The sequence below is a fragment of the Polypterus senegalus genome, chromosome 1 (genome assembly GCF_016835505.1).
Source record: "Polypterus senegalus isolate Bchr_013 chromosome 1, ASM1683550v1, whole genome shotgun sequence".
Classification (NCBI taxonomy): domain Eukaryota; kingdom Metazoa; phylum Chordata; class Cladistia; order Polypteriformes; family Polypteridae; genus Polypterus; species Polypterus senegalus.
Window position 1 is genome coordinate 283,001,870 of NC_053154.1, and position 25,125 is coordinate 283,026,994.

General features: G+C 35.1%; 1 protein-coding gene across 1 annotated transcript in view; it reads right to left on the minus strand.

Annotated features, from left to right (window-relative positions):
* Positions 1 to 3,773: 3,773 nt before the first annotated feature.
* fhip2a (FHF complex subunit HOOK interacting protein 2) overlaps positions 3,774 to 25,125 on the minus strand; it is a 55,045-nt gene continuing 33,693 nt past the window's right edge. The window contains exons 8-17 of the mRNA XM_039775638.1: positions 25,003 to 25,117; positions 23,867 to 23,943; positions 23,384 to 23,576; positions 14,697 to 14,866; positions 14,372 to 14,515; positions 14,166 to 14,256; positions 13,797 to 13,940; positions 13,105 to 13,245; positions 11,202 to 11,305; positions 3,774 to 6,551 (exon numbers count right to left, since the gene is read on the minus strand). Coding sequence (XP_039631572.1) covers positions 6,446 to 6,551; positions 11,202 to 11,305; positions 13,105 to 13,245; positions 13,797 to 13,940; positions 14,166 to 14,256; positions 14,372 to 14,515; positions 14,697 to 14,866; positions 23,384 to 23,576; positions 23,867 to 23,943; positions 25,003 to 25,117 — 1,285 coding nt within the window. The 3' untranslated portion in view covers positions 3,774 to 6,445. The remainder of the gene's footprint in view (positions 6,552 to 11,201; positions 11,306 to 13,104; positions 13,246 to 13,796; positions 13,941 to 14,165; positions 14,257 to 14,371; positions 14,516 to 14,696; positions 14,867 to 23,383; positions 23,577 to 23,866; positions 23,944 to 25,002; positions 25,118 to 25,125) is intronic.

Genomic DNA, 25,125 nt, shown 5'->3' on the forward strand with positions numbered 1-25,125 from the left:
TTGCACCTACCCCTTGTTTTGCGTGAGTGTCCTCACCCACTGGCTCATCCCTTGGGTACATTATCCGCGGCATCAGGTTCAAGAGGCTCCCTAGATCAACTGGGAGTGTGGAGCCGACCTGTACCCTCACAAGTCCTCACTTCTCCTATTCTTAGTTACAAACTTCAAAATGCTCTGGAAAAGAAAAACTGCCTTTTGGCTGCATCATCTTCTTTCAATTATTTTTATTATTTATTATTTTTATTATTTAGCAGACTACTTTATCCAAGGCAACTTTGAAAGCAAGTTAAATACATACAAAAATGAAGGTGCAAGCATCAAAAGCAACAGTGAACAAGACAAAAAGCAAACACAAGGGAACTAGACCAACTGCATCGTTATAGCTGAAGCTAGAATATTACAGAAATCAGTATCCAAAACAGCAGCTATCCTGTAGGGGAGAAATGAAGCAGTTCCAAAATTTGATGCCTAAACACACGCACTGTAATAGATAAAGGGAGATCAATCCCACAGCTTTGAAGCAACAAAAGCAAAATATTTTCCAGTCTTGGCACACCTAGCAGAAGGAGGGACAGTTGGAAGACAGGCAGAAACAGAACAGAGACATCTTGAGAGGACAGAAGGAGAGACCAAGGATTGGAGCTATTGAGGAGCAGAAGCATTCAGAGAACTGTAGGTCAAGACAGGAGTTTTGAACTTGATCCTTCCAGCAACAGGAAGCCAATGGAGAGACTGAAGGAGAGGAGTAGTATGAGTCAAGCAAGGAACAGACAACACCTGGCAAGCAGCTGCATTCTAGAGAAGCTAAAAGAAGTCCTGCCAGAAGAGAGTGGCAATAGTCCACTAGAGTGAGAACTCTTCAACTAGTCCTGAACAATCCTCTGAATATTATGAAGGAAGAAACAACAGGACTGGATCATTGACGATGTATGTTCGATAAATAAAAGTGAGAAGTCCAGAGTCACGCCAAGACTCCTAACCATGATTTATTGGTGAAAGGGTGACATTTTCCAGGGTGATGCTTAGAGACAAATCTAAGGAAGGAGTATTAGAGGGCAAGTACAAGATACAGTATCTAACTTTGAAAGGTTAGGTTTAAGATGATGATCATTCATCTGTGATGAGATGACAGAGTGACAAGTTGAGAACCCTAAATACAAAGAGGACTGTTTCATTTATGTTAGGTAGAATGCCTTAGGTCTGTCCTCCCTGGCCATCGGACCTTACTCTTATTCTATGTTAATTAATGTTGACTTATTTTATTTTCTTACTGTGTCTTTTATTTTTCTATGCTTCATTATGTAAAGCACTTTGAGCTACATTTTTGGTATGAAAATGTGCTATATAAATAAACGTTGTTGTTGTTGTTGAAACCTGTGGACTGTCAGAGAGAAATGAGAGGAAGATCTGTGGTTCATCAGCATAGAGATGGTAGTAGAAGCCATGAGAAGAAATAACACTGCCTAAAGAACATAGAAAAGAGAAGAGGACCCAGTACTGATCCTTATGGCAAAACCATAGAAAGTTCTTGTGGATAAGACAAAGAGTTAGTCCAGGAGATACAACAGGATCAGTCCGAGAGGCAGGAATTGAACCAGTCCAAAGCAGAAACACTAATTCCAAATTTATTAAGAGATTAGAAGTGAGTATGTGTTGTTAAAATCTGAGAAGATCAAGGGATTGCAACCAGAATGTTTTTAATTAGGTAATCAGTATCTAAGCAAAGTGAATAACATTATTGACGTCTTGAGTTGTTTGAAAGAATGTGAACATTGGTTTCCATGAAGGCTGTTGATTGCCAAACCATATGGAAAAAGTATGTTTAGATTTGCCCTCCTGTTATGAGGAAAGCATGGAAACGTTAACAATCATGTTGAATCAGAGACCAAAGGATGGCCAAAGGAATGTCATCTTCCGAGTAAATTGTTTAAGGTTACCTCTTCAAGAGAGAATGTATTGTCCACTTCTTTTTGGGAAGTACATAGATTGATTTTGGTGGGTATTATGCTGCAGTATGTGGTTGCATTGCTAATGTAGACTAAGACTCACAAAAATAATGTTGAGGGAGGATTTCAGCAGCACAATCCAAGACCATACAACTTTGAAAACGTAAAGCAATCATAAAACTCACATAGACTGTTTTACATCCATCTTACAGCCCAGGTCTGTGCTCCATCAAATTGGGAGCTCTCGAATATGTCATCCATGGGAAAACGTTTGGGAGTATTTGGTTATTGAAAAAACATAAATAACCATGATTCAGACTAGTACAAAGAAAGAGATTGTTTCTCATTAGTGCAAGGTTGTTAAAGGTGACCGAATTATGTACAAAAACGAGGACTAGAGAAAATCAATCAGATTATCCTATGTGTACATTTAGACAATTATGGAATAAGTGACATTAGCATCCAGAAGTTTGGAATCACTTAGAAATGTTAATGTTTCTGAGATAAATTAATATTTCTTAAAAACATACCAAGACACTGTATGGCTATTACTGTTTCAAATGGCTTCTTTCTTCTTGTTCTTCTTACGGCTGCTCCCATTAGTGGTTGCCACAGCGGATGATCTTCTTCCATATCTTTCTGTCCTCTGCATCTTGTTCTGTTACACCCACATGTCCTCTCTCACCACATCCATAAACCTTCTCTTAGGCCTTCCTCTTTTCCTCCTCACTGGCAGCTCTATCCTTAGCATCCTTCTCCCAATATACTCAGCATCTCTCCCCTGCACATGTCCAAGCCAACACAATCTCGCCCCTCTGACTTTGTCTCCCAACCATCCAACTTGAGCTGACCCTTTAATGTACTCATTTCTATTCCTATCCATCCTCGTCACACCCAGTGCAAAACTTAGCATCTTTAACTCTATATCAACCTTCCTTCTCTGCATCATGTCTGCTAACTCTTTCCCCTTACCAGTCATACTGCCAACATTCAAAGTTCCTACCCTCAGTTCTAGTCTCTTTATATTCCTCCTCTTCACCTGCCTCCGGACACGTCTCCCCCCCTTTTCTTCTCCTTTGGCCAACAGTAGCCCAATTTCTGCCAGCACATTGTTGGCTAACAGTACTGGTGGTGGTCGTTGTTAACCTGGGGCTCGACTGATCTGGTATGGAAAATTGTATTGTTGTCCACATATTGATTTGGCAAAATTTTACACCGGATGCCCTTCCTGATGTAACTCTCCCCAATTATCCGGGCTTGGAACCGGCGTGAAGAAACACACTGGTTTGTGCATCCCCTGAGGCTATGCCATCGATGAGGCCATTGCCCTTGTTACTGTTGGTACTCCCAGACAGCATCTACTCATTCACATTTCTTTACCGTGTTCATGTTCAAAACTATGTCCTATCAAGGCAGCTGACAATTGTCATGCTCACTGAGCTACATAACCATTTAGTGAAAAATGAGGGATGGTCAATGGTGATGTTCCCTGTAACAAACCAGTTATTACTGTAAATAAATAATTATGTATTTGTTCCATCATATACAACTCATGTCTATCAGTGGTCACATTATTAAATGTTACTTACCTTTCTAACAAATATTCTGCAATAAAGCACTGAGTAGTCATTATGGCGAGGTGGAATTTTCTTTTGTTTTGAGTTTGGGGACATGTATGGATCTGACCTTGCCTGAGAAAGCCAACTCTCACATATCTACAACAAAATTCTTTTAAAGACTGACAATATTGATTTTGATCATTTTTAAATAGTTACTCCAGAGTCTAACTAAATAAACACACAAAAATGAGGCAATATTACTTTGATGTCTCAAATAAAACACTTTTGTTTAATGCAATGGAAAATGGATAGCAAAGTGATTATTTACAACAGCAATGTAAAGCAACCACAGCAAGTACATTTTTAAATTGCACAAATATGACATATGTTTAATTTTAAAGAACTTCCCAGCTGAAGGAGGATAAAAATAAGGTGCAAATGTAACATTTATATTGTGCACAAAATGAAAACAATTATATTGAAGGTAGCAGACATGACAATTTTTATTTATTTAAAAAGAGAACATTCTAAAATTGACCAATATGGTTTGTGGGTAAGAAATTCAAAATATTTTACAATATATGAAGTGATACCAACCTGGTTCCATTGAAATGCTTTAATTACTATATTTAAACTGAGCAGCTATACATAATGAGTAGGTTTTCTTTCAGAACAAGATATGAAAAATACTACCTGTAATGATTTCACCCATGTTGTGGCTAAAAAAAGCTACAATATATTATTTATACATGATATCCAACATTACGCAGTGGATTATGACTTTTTTTCTATTTAAATTTACACCTACAACCTGATCTTTACTATGGGATATCTGAAGTGAAGTATCTATATACCACGTGTTTACGCTACATGGAGTCATGGATAAGAAAAGAGTACAGAATTCTTTATAAAACAGTTTGTTACAGTGTTCATATTTCAAGGATGTAGCACCAGATCAATATTTCAATGACTAGTGCAGTAAAAAGACAAATACAGGATATTTCTTCTTATACAAAAAATGCCTAGTCCATCCTTAAACTAATAAATCTGTGATCGGGGTGACTCTAACCATTACAAACGTTTTTTCTTCATCAGGCAAGAGACTTTAAGTTTATTATCAAGGTTCTGCGAAAAGATCATTTTATTCTCCAGCAATCTGGAAACACTGTAGAATAATTTATGCTGTAGAGTGCATGTCTTAATAAATATTTGGTATTTGTGAATATAATTCTATTTCCACATCAAATGCACATAAAACAAATAAGATTTACCAAGTTTGACAACTTGTGAATGTGCATATATATATATATAATCCTAAATTTGCATGTGCTATGCATGCATAATAAATGAAAGTTTTTTTTGTTTTTTTTTACCCTATACTAAAATATAAAATAAAAAACTTTATCTACGGATAACCTATGCATATTGCACCAATATACAGTATCTATTTTATTACCTAATCCAGGTATTTAGGTTTATTCTTACCAAAAGGAATGTCTGCTACCTGGCAAATAATCAGAGATAATTATTAAATCTGCAGGCTTACAACAACCCAAACATAGAACTGTACAACAGAATTCGATTTGAAAGGTACACGTTTCTTTTCAAGAAAATCAGGAAAGTATTAATTGTATACTGTAGGTTGGTGCACCTTACATGAAGTTGAAAATCCAGAGTGCATGACATGTTTTAAAACACAACTGTAAACATGAGTGCAAAGTTTAACCACTAAATAATGGAAGAGATTCCAATAACAACTTAATGAATACTGAAAAATATGATCATGTATTATATAGAATTGGTGGACTTTTTAAGTCCATAATAAAAAAGATACTGCATTCATTTCACTATTATTAAACTGTCTGTAGTTCAAACAAGTTATCCATCATATAAAACATTCCCACAGTAATAGAAATAATACTTGTGACATGCCTATTGTCAAGGCACAGTTGATAACATTTTTTCTACAAATTCAAAAAAAAAAAAAAAAACCCCTACACATACACACACGCATATTGAAAAACTCTCACGTGGCCCACCATAGATTACACTGCTAAAAAGCTCCCTAGTTCCTGTCTATTTATTTTTAACATGGGGCCTTTCAAGCATAAAACTTGTGTGAAAGTGGAGGCTGGGATAAATACACTGTACACCCAGCAAAGTACAAAACAAAAAATGGCCACCGATGATAAAAGGGTAGCAAGACAAAAACCATCAAAGATTATTTTAAAGGCAGTGCTTCATAGCATGTTTATATGGACATTTTGTTTTGTGTTGACAGTGAAGGACAAAAAGAAAAGGCTGATTTTCCTAATGGACTAATCCTTTCCTTTACACATTGACCTTAAAAGAACGCAGCAAAGGCAGACTTGTTTCTGTTATTTAAAGTATTTTTTCATGATATCACCATTAAATGTATAATTTTCAGTTGTAACTCAGAAACATAAAAATGAAAGCATGCCCCAAACCAGGGTGGTAATCAGGCAGTTTTACGCAAATGCAACCTGTTTTTCTTTAAGGCAGTCAGAATGTTAAGGCATTTTATGCATGTAGGCCCCAGATGTTAAAGAATCTCTGGTTATTAAAGTGAAGTTAACACAGCTTGACACTTAATATAGTTCTTTGCACTATACAAAATAAAATAAAACAGCACTTGATCCAAAAGGGTTTTTCCTGGTTCTGTTAAAAGCCATTTTCTTTTTATCCATCATGATTCCCAAAGGGTAGAGGATTATACTTAGCAGATCAGTTTTATAATTTTTTAAGACCCAGTTGAATATTTCAAGAGTAGAAACTGGCATTTTATCCACAGTCAAATGAGAGGATGGATTGGATTAAAACAGCGTATTATCGCAGCTGTGCTATGCTGATGATCTGTCTCATCTCAACTGTATTCATGCTGAAGTGCCAGAAATTGTCTGTAACATTCATGAAGTTGCTTTAAGGTGTTGTAGAAGCATGAAATTTAACAAATGCTATAGCTGCTAATTCCTTGCAAAATTCTTCTAGGACAATCACACCTTCCAACAATGTCATGTTTTCAATGCTGCAATAAAATACATTTTTGTTAGGCAAGTTTGGTAATAGTCATATTTATATTAAAAAAAAAAAATAAAAATAAAAAAAAGAGCAAATACATAAACATCTATGTGGTCATTTTCGGTCACCATATATTCTGCTTCAGGCTTGAGAAAACAGGAAGAGCCTATCTGAGCAGTACCAGGAGTGAACCAAGAACCAGTCATCAATAGAACAACACACTACTCACTGGATCTACAAAAAGCTACAGGCATCATTGAACAACAAGCACACCATAGGGTGGAATAGGAGTACTCTGAAAAAAATGCATAGACACCACGAGAGAGTGCAAAATATATACAGAGAGTTCGGTGTCAATTTGCAAAATATTATTAGGATCTTTTTTATGTACCTGTATGCTAACTTTACAACAATAAAATGGAACTCACCAATCATCACTGGTTAGTAAATCAACAAAGCAAACACACACAAACAATAAATATAAACTGATTGTCCCAGTTCGAGAATTTTTCCTTGGTGGCCACCGGCAACCTTCAAGTTACAAAGACACAAAGAAGCTGTTTGCATTGCTGGACAGAAATAGATCATCTCCACTCCAATGTGGACAAGTTTCTGCTTCTAAGGTGTATGTGGTGGACTTCTGAGTTCTCTTTTTAAAATTTCACTGATGCTTGTACTCTGCTTCACCACACAGAGCAAATCTGGGTCATGGCACCATTTGTCTCAGAACGTGGTGCCTGCTGGGCAAGTGCTGCTCTAGAGACAGTGACCACTGGGTCCCAAGACACAAAGAAAACTGTTTGTATTCCAGAGAACAACAGGAAGACAACCCATTTCTTATGCTGATAGCACACGTTCTAAGCTACACTCGGTAAACTTAACCCCTAGTTCCAATGTGCACTGCCAGACATTGTTTTGATTGATCTTATTAGTGATAAAAAAAAATAGATTTTATTGCACCAAGTGAAATGTGGCTTAGCTCAGACTGCGCGGCTGTTTTAATCGAATATGCGCCTCCGGATTACAGTTTTACTCGTGCAGATCGCCAAGGAAAAAGGGGAGGCGGCTTGGCAAACATTTACTCGAGCCGGTTAAAATGTAAAGATGTTAGTTTTGGTAAATTCAAGTCCTTTGAGTATCTCGCCGTTGTTATCCATGGAGATTCTCAAGTTCTAGTATTATCCGTGTATAGACCTCCAAAATTAACGCGTCTTTTTGAGGAATTGTCTGAATGTCAATTTTAATTATGAACCATGACACACTCTAATAGTCGGCGAATTTAATTTTCATATAGATAATCAGTGTGACCAAAAAGTAAAAGACTTTATAAACCTCCTGGACTCTTTTGATTTGAGACAACTCGTTATTCAGCCTACACATAAAGCAGGTCATACGTTAGACTTAGTGATTACTAAAGGAAAAAAAATTGATATAAAGCAGGTCATTGATATGGGTCTTTCAGACCATTTTCTTCTACTTTTTAATATAGAAATAATGATAGAAAACACCCATGAGAAGCATATTGTTAAAAAACGCTTCTTTGACTCATCAGCAGCTTTAAAACTTACAAACATTCTAAGCAATCAGTCCGTTTATAGTGCCAACTATAATAGCGAGGATAATGTAAATAGTAAGGTGGAAAGATTTAATACTAAAGTGAGAGCTGCTGTTGACATAGTTGCACCTGAAAAGACAGTTAAAAAATCTTCTAGCATTGTTATACCATGGAAGACCCAAAGAGTGTCTGATTTAAAGAGAACATGCGTAGAGCTGAGCGTAAATGGAGGAAGACTAAACTAACTATCCACTATGAAATATTAAAAGTTAAAATAACAGAATACAATAACACTGTCCGTCTTGAGAGGCTGCTATTTCTCAAGATTATAAATAACAATGCTAGTAATCCCAGAGTCTTATTTCTACAATTGATCGTCTACTAAACCCAGGTAACTCAAAGGAATGCCTCCTAAGTACTTCCAGTAAAACCTGTGAGGCTATTGCTGTATTTTTCAATCAAAAGATTAATGATATTAGAAATAACATAGTATATCTCCCAACACTAAGGATCCTCCTAAACCCCAGCATTCTGTTATAAACAAATTAAACTCTTTCACTAGGATAGATTTACCTGATTTACAAAAATAATTCTCAATTAAAACCCTCCACCTGCTCCTTGACCCAATACCAACAAATTATTTCAAAGAAGTATCAGGCGTGCTAATTGATAATGTTCTTGACATAGTAAATTCGTCATTAGATACGGGGTCTTCCCAGACTGTCTTAAGACTGCTGTAGTTAAACCCCTACTTAAGAAACATAATCTTGACCCCTCGCTCTTGAAAATTTTAGACCCATCTCTAACCTGCCTTCTTAAGTAAAATTCTGGAGAAGGCAGTCATTATGCAGTTAAATGACCACCTAAATAAACATGCTATTCTTGATAAATTTCAGTCGGGTTTTAGAACAAATCACAGCACAGAAACTGCACTTGTTAAAGTAGTAAATGACTTGGGTAAATGCAGACAGAGGCCATTTATCTGTTCTCATCCTCTTAGATCTGAGTGCTGCATTTGACACCATTGATCATAATATTCTTAGAAATCGCCTTAGTCAATGGGTGGGCCTCTCTGGCAGTGTCTTAAATTGGTTTGAATCCTACCTGACAGGGAGAAAATTCTTTGTTAGTTGTGGTAATTACAACTCAAAGACACATGATATCCATATGGTGTTCCACAAGGCTCTATCCTGGGTCGCTGCTCTTCTCAATCTACATGCTTCCGTTAGGTCAGATTATCTCAGGGCACAACGTGAGCTACCACAGCTATGCTGATGACACACAGCTGTACTTATCAATAGCACCTGATGACCCGATTCTCTTGATTCACTAACACAATGTCTGACTTGTATCTCAGAATGGATGAATAGTAACTTTCTCAAGTTAAAGAGAAATCTGAAATCTTAGTGATTGGCAATAATGGATACAATGAGGCTATTAGAAATAAACTGGATACATTAGGATTAAAAGTCAAGACGGAGGTAAAAAGCTTAGGGGTAATTGTTGACTGTAATCTGAATTTTAAATCACATATTAATCAGATCACTAGGACAGCATTTTTTCACTTAAGAAACATAGCAAAGTTAGACCTCTTATATCACTGAAAGATGCTGAGAAATTAGTTCACGCTTTGTTTTCAGTCGACTAGATTACTGTAACGCACTCCTCTCAGGACTACCCAAAAAGACATAAATCGTTTGCAACTAGTGCAGAATGCAGCTGCTAGAATCCTAACTAGGAAAAGAAACATCAGAGCACATTTCTCCAGTTTTGATGTCACTACACTGGTTACCTGTGTCATTCAGGATTGACTTTAAAATTCTGCTTATGGTTTATAAAGCCTTAAATAATCTAGCCCCATCTTATATATCGGAATGTCTGACACCTTATATTCCAAATCGTAACCTCAGATCCTCAAATGAGTGTCTCCTTAGAATTCCAAGAACAAAACTTAAAAGAAGTGGTGAGGTGGCCTTCTGCTGCTATGCACCTAAAATCTGGAATAGCCTGCCAATAGGAATTCGCCAGGCTAATACAGTAGAGCACTTTAAAACACTGCTGAAAACACATTACTTTAACATTGCCTTTATAACTTCACTTAATTAAAATCCTGATACTCTGTATATTCAATTCATTATAATAACTATTCATGGTGGCTCTAAAATCTGTACTGACCCCTACTCTCTTCTGTTTCTTTTCCGGTTTCTTTTGGTGGTGGCGCATCTACTCAAAGCACCATGATGCTCCAACAAAGATGGATGGATTAAAAGCCAGAAGTCTGTATGACCATCATCATCAAGTCCTTCCGTGAGAACCCTAAATTCAAAGAGGACTGTTTCATTTATGTTAGGTAGAATGCCCAGAGGAGACTGGGTGGTCCATGGCCTGGAATCCCTACAGATTTTATTTTTTCTCCAGCCGTCTGGAGTTTTTTTTTTTTCTGTCCACCCTGGCCATTGGACCTTACTCTTTTCTATGTTAACTAATGTTGTCTTATTTTAATTTCTTATTTTGTCTTTTATTTTCTTTTCTTCATTATGTAATGCACTTTGAGCTACTTTTTGTATCAAAATGTGCTATATAAATTAATGTTGTTGTTTTCAGTCAAATCTGAAATTCAAGCATTTTGCATATATCTGGCATACTATATTTAGAAATCATTTTAAAATTATAAGCAATGTAGGAAATGGGTATTTGGTTTACTTTAATTACATTATTATTTCTTTAATTTCATATTAAAGGTTTAATTTTAATTTTTAATCTGTTTCTCCAAGCTTTATTTTTCAACAGTGGCAAAGTGTAGCTATGGGACAACAATGAAACCAGTCGTTCAGATATAGATATTAAAATTTAGATTTTACTACAGCTTTCAAAACCTTTTTAATTATCCCTCTTGCATTAAGCAACTGACTAGGAAACATCATAAAGGATAATATCACTAGAGTAATATTATATGATACAGTAAAACATCATAAAAGTATGTTTAGTCATTCTGTATATAAACAAAATTAGCCTGAAAAGTCTGTAATGTAACTATCCTTAGAACAGCAACTCAATACATGCATTTAAAAAAAAAAATTATATATATATATAAAAACTTACGTGGGGCCTTCAGGTTCTAATCCTAGTAATCTTTTTCTGACCAGCAGAAGTTTAGGGGTAAAATCTGGGATCCGCTGGATTCTCAACATAAGGTCTCCAACAACCTAGAAAAAGAATTATCTGGAAATAAACATGCTAACAGTTTTGAAGAAAGAAAAATGTAATTACTAATTATTCTGATACTATCAAAATTTTTTCTCAGATACTTAAAAGAACATAAAGCGCAAATATGGAAATTGGGCAAAAAGCACCGAAACCATGACAGATTTTTTGTTAAAATACCTGATTGGACAGACTAATAAAAATTGCCCCTTAACTGTAAATCAATAACATATGGAGGCAATTCTACTCTTTAGGGAATTTCCAAATTTTTAATTCAAGTATTGTTAAGATCCTCACAAAAACTTGATAGTCCAGCCAACTTTGTATATACAAGAAACATTATTATGTAAAAAGGTAATAATATGAGAAAAGCAACAGTCAATAAGAAGTGCTGAAATAAATTTTTATCTTCAACATTCTTGTTGCTTCACTTGCCAGCAAAGCCCACATGCAAAGGCAAATGATATAAACTTACACTACACTGCAAATGTGATATTTTCCCTTCATGAATTCAAGGAGGATGAATAGTTGCTCAAGACAACCTCAAACATGACTAAAGCAAAAAGCTAATTTCTTGCTGTATTAGAGATTTTATATAAAAGTACGTCTTTTTATCTCATCATGGGTATTTAGTCAATTTTTCTCTATTTACTTTCATCTGGACCCTTCTGTGAAAAACACATAGGTTCAGAAGGGGTGTGCAGTGTTGCCAAACCCTTAAGGAACAATGTGATATTATACATAACCAATGGGGTAAGTTTTGCTGTGCTGGACAAGGACAGTGGTCAGTCTGCTCTATGTTGGTCAAACATGCAGATAGGAATTTCACTGCAACAGGTACCCATGGCAGTAACTCCAAAACTAACCGATGACACTATATTTTTATCAAAGCAAAACCATTCATTTTTGAAAAAGATGATGCTATCTCACACCTCCATATCCTTAATATATGTGAAAGAAACAAAATTAAAACACATTTATAGTACAAGCTTTATTACTGTTCTAAACAAGAGAACCACTGGGGACAGCTTTGGTAACTTTTCCTTTATTAAATCCCATTTTATGAAGCAACACTTATAATTTTAGGCTATGACACCAATATAATGTTATTATTTACAGATATTTTAATTTAATGTTGAATGAATCATCTTTCAATTATCTTTATAACTTCATTGAATGCTGATACTGGTGCTGTCTCCTGTAATAATACAGTGACCTGAAGCGAGGTCTACAAAACCCATTGGCATCCCCTTCCTATTGTAGATGTTTTCCACTGTCCATGGATTCAATTGTTCAATAAGCCATACAATTTATTATGCCATATTAAACATCTTTTTGTGAAACCACACTAAACCAGGAAGTACAATGAATTACTGCTCATGGCTACAACTCAGAAAAGAGTTATGGCAAGTATGGAGTCAAATTATACACAAAAAGAACAAATTCTAGACTTATGAGAAAAGAGGAATTGATGGTTTTTAGAGAGAAGCATCAGACAATTACATTTCAGCCAGCACTTACAAAAGGGGCAATATTTAAAAACCATATACAGTATATTTGCTTTCTTACCATAACCCATTATACAAATATACCTGCGCAATACTAGGTACTTTGGCTCGTGCACTATTTAAAAACTCATGTTTATAGAGTTGTTAAAAATGTTTTATTATAGTTTTGTTTTTTAATGAGTTTTTTAATATACCAAACTTCTAATACACTATATAGAAACCAAGGGACTAAAACAAAAATTTCACAACAATACAATTAAGCAAATAACTGTTATTATAAATAACTTACTTACTCTGACAATGACAGAGAACAGAGACCTGCATCCTGGAGCAAGGTTGATATAAGGGTCTAATAAAAACTCATGCATATGAGGGTGAGGGAATAGGGAGAGCTTTGACAGCACTGATGTCACTTGTAAATTTACATCATATGGCTGAAATCACAAAATATAAACACTTTATTAATACAATTGCAACATTAGCTGCTTGTAAACATTAAATTAAGGTTACATAACAATAAATTTTCATTAAAATCAAGTAAATTTATTGAAATGATTTACATTGTACATAAATCAGCAATGTGTTCTCTCATATGATTTTTCAAAATAAGAACATGTCCTTCAGCCCAACATAGCTGATCAATCCCTAATAACTCAGAGTGAAGACAACAGTTTCAAAATTTGAACATTCTGAAAGTGCTACCTATAACTAAACTGCTTACTAACCTGTTACATATATCTAATGTTCTTTTTTTAAAAAAATACTTAGCATTAGCTTAGCTTTGTATTATTATTCTTAATATAATTTTCATTTTCACTAACATGTCACAAATCCACAAAATATTACCCTTGATTTAAAATCTTATCTAAAATATTGGAATCATTATTTTCTGGACAATAACTATTAAATAGTACACCTGTATCCATGTGATGTGTATTCATAAAATTACAACTGCACTAAAATAGTTTAGTGAAGGAAAAAATACCTGGTCAAGAATTCTGCCCATTCGATCAAAAAGGACTTTAAGAAAATGCCCCTCATAAAAGGTGGCATTAAGATCACACTTTTCAAAAGCTTTTGGCAATCCTGGCCAATCCCATCTCATGCAAATAGCACAGTAATCCCGGAACTAGCAAACAAAAAAGAATAAATAAATATGAATCACATAATGTTAATTTCCACTTTAAGTTTCAAAGGCCTACAAAAATATACTAAAACCTACATGGCTTGTGAAGAATGAAAGACACATGTTTTAATATGTATGGTTTATGTACAAAATAAAAAAAAAAATTATGTAATATAGATGAATGAAAAACAATCAGCTCTAACTGCGGAAATAAAAGAATAAAGGAACCTGTCTATGAGCATCTCTGAGGTAGGTATCGTATCCTGTCCCTTCTACTTGATAAGATGACTTTGCTTCATCAGGCACTAAACAAAGAAAACTACAAGAATAAAAAATAATTAGCAAATCTTTTATTTCTACGTTCACATAAGGTATATTAATATTTAAATATTTGGATGAAATGATTAATAACAGAGAATAATGTGCAATTTTACCTATTTACAATTTTGTGAACCTCTGTTTTCCCATCATTTTTTGAATGATCGGGTGTTTGTGGAGGGGATGCACTTAACCAATCAGAGTTACAAATTCTGTTATCTGGAGCAATGTCAGCAAAAATTGGATCTTCTTCTAGATCACTAAAATAAACAGAATGGGTCATTTAGTGTCATATTACTAAATGCATAAAAATGTAATTAAATTTACATTTTTGTATAATATGAGCAGGCAATGGCTAAAATAACACTTAATCAAAGTATTACACTTGTTTTAGTAAATATAACATTCTTTGAACAGTATGATTAAACTTTGCAAACTTACATTGCTTCAGCTATCTGTCCATTTTCAACCAAGTCTTTATCCTCTTGACAAGGTGGTTTGTATTCAGTATAGTTTCTCTCCTCCAGGTTTCTTAAGACTAGGTTGTAAAGGATGTGTTCATTGGGTTTTTGTAAAAGGTGCTCAAACAACCTTAATGTCATAATACTAATCTAAAACATATAAATATAAAGAAACTGTTCACCAACTCAAATATACCAATAATGTTATTTAAAATGTTCAGCTTTTGTCAGTTTGGTACACAGTTGCATATTCAGTGTTACTTACAGTAAATGACTTTAGTGAAAACATGGCATTATAGTTTTTAATTACCATAATTTGCTGTTACCTGTTAACCATAACAATATATTATCTTTTCAACATTATTTCTTCAGCTTTAAGAAAATTACATTTAATATAAATTTATGTATATTTTATATTTTCTGCAACTTTAACCAATATCATTCTAAGGGAAAATGCTGGCAGAGAAACAATTGATACGACAGAATTTAAGGAAATAATAAGATAATAATAATAAGAATAATCTTCAATTATTAATTACAAACACAGAACCTGATAGATTGTGTTAAGTAACTAACTTAATGCAGCATTACATAAATTAAACAACTTAAGTTGGATTTGGGTATTATTTAAACCCTGAGGTGGTGAGCCCAAACCCACTCCTGACCCTGTGTGACCAAGAGCAAGTCACTTCACCTACCTGTGCTCCAACTGTGAAAACACAAGAAACTGTATTTCAAATGTTGTAAGTCACCTTGGATAAAGGTGCCAGCCAAATAAGAAGAATAATATTATAGCTAGTTTTTATAATGCACTGTGAATGCAGCTAAACTACAGTATCTTCCAATTACATTTGACAACCTGAAATAGAAAATCATCTAAGGGACAGAAGAAAACAAAACATTTATAATTATCCATCCATCCATCCATTATCCAACCCATTATATTCTAACTACAGGGTCACGGGGGTCTGCTGGAGCCAATCCCAGCCAACACAGGGTACAAGGCAGGAAACAAACCCCGGGCAGGGTGCCAGCCTACTGCAGTTGTAATTATTTAAAAAGGAAATGTAATGTTTTGAAGGAGTGTGACTGAAGTTGTTCTACTTGAAAACCTCATGAACTTGTCATAGAGATTTGTCAGACAGATTCTAGAAAAACACTACTGGAAACATGCATTCACAGAAAGCTACTTAAAAATCTCTGGAATAAAGAGTAGGCCAATACAAAGTCTGGAGTGGCTATTATTTCAGTTGTCTACTGATGAATGCTTTATTTTCTCCACAAATCTGTAGATTTCAGTTTTGTTCATTCTCACTCTTTGCTGAACCACTGCTAATGTGCATACAAGTCTTCTCCAGTATAAGCTTGTGTCCTGAGTTATAATTTATTGCTAACTTTGGTCTTGAACAATTTTTTTTTTCAGTATGTTAAATGAAATTGCCTTCCTACAATCAATGCGTATCTTTTTATCACAAATGTAACAATATGCAGATTTAGTGAGAGAGAAGCCTAATGACTAACCCAGGGAGTGGCAATGAGCAACAAATGTTAAGGTATTAGCAATGTCTTTATGTCTTTTTCAAATACATAATAAAAAGATAAAATGTAAAATGTAGTCAGTACATAATGTGGACAATTCAGTTGGTAAATGTATATTTTGGTAGAATGATAATTGGTGATTAGTGGCTGATGCTATTGACTTAGTTTGAACTCACGTCTAAGGCATTTAAAAAAGTGAAGGCTACTGCATTAGGAAGATGCAGTTCTTACGTTATTAGTAACTGAAATCTTAACCTAGTATCAGGACAAAATATTGTAACTTAACACTGGCATTAATTTAATGTGTCACGAATAGAATATACACTCACCTAAAGGATTATTAGGAACACCATACTAATACGGTGTTTGACCCCCTGTCGCCTTCAGAACTGCCTTAATTCTATGTGGCATTGATTCAACAAGGTGCTGAAAGCATTCTTTAGAAATGTTGGCCCATACTGATAGGATAGCATCTTGCAGTTGATGGAGATTTGTGGGATGCACATCCAGGGCATGAAGCTCCCGTTCCACCACATCCCAAAGATGCTCTATTGGGTTGAGATCTGGTGACTGTGGGGGCAATTTTAGTACAGTGAACTCATTGTCATGTTCAAGAAACCAATTTGAAATGATTCGAGCTTTGTGATGGTGCATTATCCTGCTGGAAGTAGCCATCAGAGGATGGGTACATGGTGGTCATGAAGGGATGGACATGGTCAGAAACAATGCTCAGGTAGCCCGTGGCATTTAAACGATGCCCAATTGGCACTAAGGGGCCTAAAGTGGGCCAAGAAAATATCCCCCACACCATTACACCACAACCACCAGCCTGCAGAGTGGTAACAAGGCATGATGGATCCATGTTCTCATTCTGTTAACGCCAAATTCTGACTCTACCATTTGAACGTCTCAACAGAAATCGAGACTCATCAGACCAGGCAACATTTTTCCAGTCTTCAACTGTCCAATTTTGGTGAGCTCGTGCAAATTGTAGCCTCTTTTTCCTATTTGTAGTGGAGATGAGTGGTACCCGGTGGGGTCTTCTGCTGTTGTAGCCCATCCGCCTCAAGGTTGTGCGTGTTGTGGCTTCACAAATGCTTTGCTGCACACCTCAGTTGTAACGAGTGGTTATTTCAGTCAAAGTTGCTCTTCTATCAGCTTGAATCAGTCGGCCCATTCTCCTCTGACCTCTAGCATCAACAAGGCATTTTCGCCCACAGGACTGCCGCATACTGGATGTTTTTCCCTTTTCACACCATTCTTTGTAAACCCTAGAAATGGTTGTGTGTGAAAATCCCAGTAACTGAGCAGATTGTGAAATACTCAGACCGGCCCGTCTGGCACCAACAACCATGCCACGCTCAAAATTGCTTAAATCACCTTTCTTTCCCATTCTGACATTTAGTTTGGAGTTCAGGAGATTGTCTTGACCAGGACCACACCCCTAAATGCATTGAAGCAACTGGCATGTGATTGGTTGATTAGATAATTGCATTAATGAGAAATTGAACGGGTGCTCCTAATAATCCTTTAGGTGAGTGTATAACACTAACAAAAATTACAAAGTCGCGATTTAAATGTTCACCAATACTGGTCACTTTGGTGTTTTATTTGGAGTAAACTGTAAGCCATACATCACAGTTGTAAATCAGAAAGGAATAAAAAAAGTTGACTAATAAGTGCTAACTTTGATCAGTTGGTTCTTCGCTCACTGAGAGTGAATTGGTGAAGAATACTAAAGAAAAAAAATCTGATATGCAATGGACTATCATTTCTTACATGATTACTACTCACTGTTTCCAAGATTTATGGTACCACACAATAGTATCAAAATAGTAGTAGTAGTAGAATTGTGGTAAACACTATCGTGTTTCTACTGAAAGGTTACTAGGGTCAGAATGTGAACACAATAATCATTCAAACTTTTGGTTACAACATATGTGCAGTAAGGTTTGGGAACCCAAATAGATTATGAGGGGAACTATGTAAAGACTGTCAGAAAATGACATTCTGCAAGAATCTGACCAGTAACTGGTATAACTGGTAAATATTTTTAATAATCAAAACACAAATCTTTTTCTGTGTAAGCGAAGCAGGCAGACAATGTGTTAACTATTCATCTAATTTATCGATCAGGTGTTAGTAAGGTCATGCTTTAAAGTGACACACAGTTAGGGATGTCCTAACTGATTAGTCACCAGTCTAAATTGTTCAATTTTCACAATAAAGACTTGATCAGTGATATAAATTGACTAATCAGAAAAAACAGCTTTATATCAGGATCTCCTTTTCTAAGCTTTATGCTAGTTTTGTCATACTGCTCCTTTAGATGACATATAATGCTAGTTGAGCCTACACGTTTTTTGTTCTTTTTTTTTTTTGCTGCGAACTTACATTAAACAGAAAGAAGACTGGAATTTTAGTCTTTACAGTAAAGAAAGTGTAGTAATCAACTTACAAAAAGGAATCAAAGAAAACATCCCGTGCTGCACGACAAATGGTAAGAAAAACTACTGTAATAATGTGTTAAGTATAGAAGCTCACATTTTAAATTGAAAAAGAATAGATAATGAAGAATTTGAAATTGCTGCTTAGTAAACAATAGTTTTTTTTAGCTTAAAAGCATAATTTGTCTGTTTCACTTGTAAGCTTGCTAAGCAATTTAACCTTGCATCTTCTTGTTAAGCACCTTATGTAGATCTGTGGCTTTTTTAAGGGTTTGTACTGTTGTATTTGTTTGTGTGTGTCATATAGTGTAAATTTCAGTAAGAAACAAATACTGTATAATTAAAATGATAACCCATATTTATAATTACTCCTCAAGAATTACAAATGGCTTGCTGGAACACTGAAATAAAAGACAAAAAAACACCTTTATAAATATAGTACATGTATATTTTAACAGCACAAAAGCTGTAATGCAATTAATAATAGTGCTGGTCGGTATACTGGTTCATACCGAAAACCGTTTTTTTTTTTTTGTTGTTATGATATGGATTTTTCTTATACTGCAACACTGGTTTAAATTGCCTAAACAACTTTTGTAACGTCGCGCAGCGGGAACCTGTTTAAGGGGAACCCTTTTCACTGCTAAACCGGTAAACACATGCCACAGAGGTGTTGCGCAGGGGCTCTTTTTCACTGCTACACTGTTAAACAAGCATACAACGAAGCACATGCATTAGTAGAGGTATTGCGCGGTGAAAATGGACAGAGAACATTCCGAAACTGAAGCTGTAGCAGAAGATAAAGTTGAACATGATGACACAGAAGAACTTTTGCTAGAAAAAGGAGTCACATCTGTTGTCTGGAGAGATTTTGGATTTAAAAGGTTGGATGTGGACCATTATGTTCAAATGTGTGAATACTGTTTCTATACTACTGGACAATATTGCAAGCCAAGTTGTATTTTTTTTCAATACTGTGTAATGTACCTGGGTACTGTGTAATAGTGTGACAACATGTTGACTTTATTCTCGACACTTCCACTTTAATCTCGAGGCTTATGACAAGAATAAAGTCGACATTTCTACTTTATTCTCGCCGTTTGTTGAGATTAAAGTTGACATGTTGACTTTATTCTCGTAATTTGTTATTAAAGTAGAACATCGTAAACTAAACTTCATCTTAAAATAAATATTTAATTTTCTAGATTTTCTCAAACCCCGTCACAGGTTATGTAGCACATTAACTGCTTTGTGTTGTATTCCCGAGGCCATGTTAATCGCTATGTGCTTCTTAAACTGACTTCCTCTTGCAGTAAGAGGAGGCGCAGACAGCACACAGAATACATTAATTTAATGATATTCCTGCTCCCTGAACTTTTAGAATGCTAAGATAAATACTTGATATATTTTTCATTATAAAATGCATTAAAGCATGTATTAATCATGTGGAGGTTGCACTGCTGCCTCGCAGCAATGAGGTCCCGGGTGTTCCCTGCTTTGAATTTGCATGCTTTTCTGGTAGGTTTACTCATGTGCTTCAGTTTCCTTTCAAAGTCATGTAGGATGGCAGGTTTTGTTATGCTGCATTAACCCTGCTATTGTATGTGTTGCTCGTATTCACCCTGCGATGTGCTGGCGCCACATTCAGGATTTCTCCCATGCAATAAAGAAAGACCGCACAGAAGAACATCCATTGAATTCTGTGGTCGTGTCTTCAATCACCAGATCACGAACCCAACATTTACACAATATTTAAGTTAAAACTGTGCGATACCCATTCATACATCCAGTTTTTTGGAACCTCGTCACATCTGCCATAAAGTTCTCTACACTGAACGTACACCTGGGGACCTCTTACTGCGAGGGAGCAGCACTACCGCCACACTACCGTGTATGTTTAATACCTGTTTTAATGCATTTCATAATGAAAAATTATCTTAGCATTCTACATTTTCAGAGAGCAGGAATATCATGAAGTGAATGTATTCTGTGCGGCGATCACTGCCTCTTAGTGCAAGAGGAAGTCAGTTTTAAAAAAGCGTAGCGATTTACAACTGGGTCAGGGAACACTTAACAAGCCATTTAATGTGCTACATAACTTATGACGGGGTTTGAGAAAATCTAGTGAATTAAACATTGATTTTAGGATGAAGTTTAGTTTACGACATTCTACTTTAATGGCAAAATAAACTACGAGAATAAAGTGGAAATGTCGACTTTAATCTCGACATATAGTTTTTTTTTTCTTCACTGTGACCCTAATACGATTCCGTAGGGATATACCACAAATAGCATTATAAATGCAAGTTGCAGTTTTATTATTTATGTATATAGCTTAGCTTGAAGCAAGGTCCATATTAATGCAGTTTGCCTTAATGATGGTTCAGTTGGTAAAGATGTCATAACCAAACTGCAATTGTTTTATTTTATTTTTATTTGGTGAATACTGTGTAATGAACCTGGGCTTGAAGTTTTGGAAGTAATAGTATTATTACTGGACGTTGCACTATTATTTATTTTGTTATAATTTATTAGTTTAAATATTATGCACTTTAATGATGGTAAAGTTGTTTAAAAAGTCACTTTAACATGTCAGTTGGCAGAGATTGTTAACATTAACAAAGTGTAGTTGGTTTAAAAAAAATATTTACTATTTATTCCTTTTCTAAGACATTGATCAGTGCAATACAACTTTTGACAAGCAGCTCTGGATATTTTACTAAGTTTAAGTGCCTCTTTGGATGGTTGAAAATATGTTGTCAAAATTTTAGTTTAAACTGTTTGCAAATATCGTTCAATAAAAAGGCTGTATATTTTGACTGCATCTGTCATGCAGTGTGATTCCTTCTCTTTATTAGTGCCACCCCCTTGAAAACTATCACTTTATGGGGCCACGAAAACCTGTATTAATACTTGTGTGCACATTAACTCTTTCAGGGCTGATGTCGACTTTTGTCAAAAGAAGGAGTTGACGATGGTAATCAACTGTAAACTGTGCCAAAACAAACCATTATGTTTTAGTTGGACTGTCGTTGCTAGAAGGAAAGTTAGCTTCATTAGTTTGACCAAGATTTTCTGCGCTCGTGTGAGTAGTAAGGTGCAAACAAGAGCAAACATGGCACTGACATAATGGCGAGAGATCAAAGCTAATGAGTAAAGCAAAATACTGCGTGGACGACGTTTTGCCTATTATCTCTGAACTGCACTATGACTTGCTGAACTCAAGTCCAAGTGATCAAACACGAATATGAAGTTCCAGCTTCAGCTGACTAGTCCCCCAACTAATCGTGTAGCTGACATGCCTACAGCAATGTTCGCCAGGAGGACTGCCACTTAACAATGGTAAGACGTAGAAATCAGATTGCAATGCACTGTGACAGTGACTGCCGCTACGGCTGTGCAGCATGCAGCAACAAACGTTTTATGTTGATTTCTGTGTGAAACCTCTGCTTTTCAGAAACTATTTTTCGGAAAAAATATTCAGCCCTCAAAGAGTTAAAATGTTTTTGTGTACAATGTACAATTCTCATGACATTGGAATAGGTTATTCTTAACCAGTAATTGCAGTGGAAATGTGGTTAACATCCACTCGTGCATGGGAAAAAAAAATACCGTCCAATACCGTGAAAATACCGTATAATTTTGAAAAATACCGTGATATAGAATTTTGGTCATACCGCCCAGCACTAATAAATAATAAAAAAATATTAAAAACTTTGACTGTATATATATTTACATATAAGCAGTGTTTAACTGCAATATCAAATAACGGAATCGCTGTGTGAGAATACATATATTCTTTGTTATAGAAATGGTGAAAAGAACTTTTTAAAATTAATTGTTTCAGATGAGTAAACTACAGAAGAAATTGAACAATATGACAGCTTATATTTATGAGAAGCATTTTAGTTTCTTTTATATCATATGTATTATAGATAAATATTTTCTGTACATATAATTAAAAAAGTATGTATTTAAAGGTAATTTTATTTATTGTAGTATCTTTATGGTCACTGAAAAATATGTCTACAGGATTTTATTTTGTCAATAAAATAACGAGAAGGTTTTGTCAATAAAATAACGAGAAGGTAACACTTGTGGTCTATAGTTTGGTATTTCTAAAAAGTAAATACTGTAAGAGGAGCTATTTACAAAGAGACTTTCTACATTGTTTACTTTGATATTTTGTTTGTTTGGATGCTGACAATTTTCTTCTTCATGCATTGCAGAACTATTTATTGGTGATTGATTTTAATAGCTTTAATGTACTTGAAGTGTGCACCGTGCAACTGCATTATGTAGGAAAATACAAGTATCGGATCAGGACTCGGTATCAGCGGACAGTCAATATTATATTATTTCGGATCTGGATTAAGGGCCAAAAAAAAAAAAAAACTTGATCAGTATATCCCTAATTCCTATTTCTAGGTCACTGCCAATACATGGTTACACTTTGCCCTCATTTAAGTCCATGAAAAGAGAATGAAAATAAGGGGATCCAGATCACTGAATCAGATACACTGTCATCTGTTACTGTTAAACACTCAAGGATTAAACAATTCTATATAAACAGTTTTCTCTGAATGATTAAAATATAAAATTTGAGATTAAAATTTAAAATAGCAGACTAACATCAATCCTATAATTATAAGGTAAATCTTAAGAATCTCTTAAGACTCACTTCATCTGAAAGATGATCACAGTGTTCTATCAGTCGGTGCCTTAGAATATGTTTGTGGATATCAGCTGTGGTTTCTGATCCTCTCTGTTCCCCTAATATAAAGAAAACAGTCTCCTGAAGCAAAGCAGCTGAAGAGACCTGCCGAATGATGCGATTTAAGAGAGCTGTTGATGTCAAAATTCCAATCTCTGACCTACAGCACACAGAAATCACATAAAGTTAGTAATAATAACAACACAATGTTAACTTTATTTTAAAATATTTCCTATGTTAAAAGAATACTGCACTTTGAAACTGGAATCCAAAATTAATTAAATTTACTTTTTTTGAAAACCACATTATGAAGACAGGTAAACTAATAAGTTAAAAAAAACAAAACTATTACAGTATGTTTTAAACAAGAGCCTAAAACAAAAGCTAAAATGTATAATGATGCCAATAAAGCAATTATGACTTGTCTCATTTATAAGTATTATAACTTACGTCTGCATTAACTGAGGCTCCAAAACTGAAACAAAGAACCTGTCCCTTACAGCTCTGGCAAGATAATGAGCTGCAGTCTACAAAGAAGGGAAAGAAACATGTGTTACAGTATCTTTGAAAGTTAGTAGAGAAAATGCAGCAGCTGAACAGGATTTAGTTTTACAAGTAATTCAAATACTTAGGTGAAAAAGCTCAAGATCAGGTTAAGCAAAGCAAAAATCAACTACATAATTACTGTAAAACTTTAATGATAGTGCAATCATTTTACTCATTTGTGAGGTCTAATTTTTAAATGGATGAACACCCAACAAAATGTCTGGAATGTCCATATGGGAATACTGCTTCTGAGCACAATGCAAGTTAACAAAATGTAAGCCAACAGAACTAGTTAGTAAGCCTACATCAGTCTTCTTCTGGAAGACTCATGCACTGATACCCCCCCTCATGTATCTTACTCTATTTCAATATGTACATGTTTCCACATATGACACATTGTGATAGGTATTTAAACTAAATTAACAATGATCCATTCTTTACAAAGATTAACTATATAAATATGTATATTGGGCATGCTTTAGTTTGTTGCACAAGGTGTGATTTCCACAGCACTGCAACTTCAAGATGAAATGCGTGTTTCTACTGTCAGTCCTAAATAACACGGATCAAACCCACAGGACTACCAATCCAGTGCATATCTGTCTGCTAAGACATCCGATTTCTTGGCATCTTTCTTGCAAGCAACCTGAAGAAGCCAATATCCTTGCTGTCTTTTTTAAAAAGTCCATCAGTGAATATTGTAAAGAGCTCTCTTGACTTTACACTGGGATTCCCTGGAGTTCTATACTGTACTATGGGAGTTCTGTATTGTATTATCACAGACATTATATTTTAACTAATTAAAGCATATCCATATATCCATGTTGAAGGCAACATGGAATGGAAAGGAAGTTCTCCTTTACCCATCATTATGCCTGGCATCCAACTATCCCAAACTTTCTGATCCATAAACTGTCATTGTTGTTAAATAAGAACTGACAAAAACTGCATGACAGGCCCCCAATTCCCACACGTATTTTGATTTAATGTGAAATTTCTCATTTTATACAACAGACTTTTAATTAAATGTAAGAATATACCTTCTGTGCTTCTTTGATAAGCTGGTCACAATAATCCAACCAAGATAAAAAAGAAATGAGAGCTCGTTTCCCTGGGAATGCTGTAGCATCTTCTTTCACATTATACGCATCCAAACTAAAATA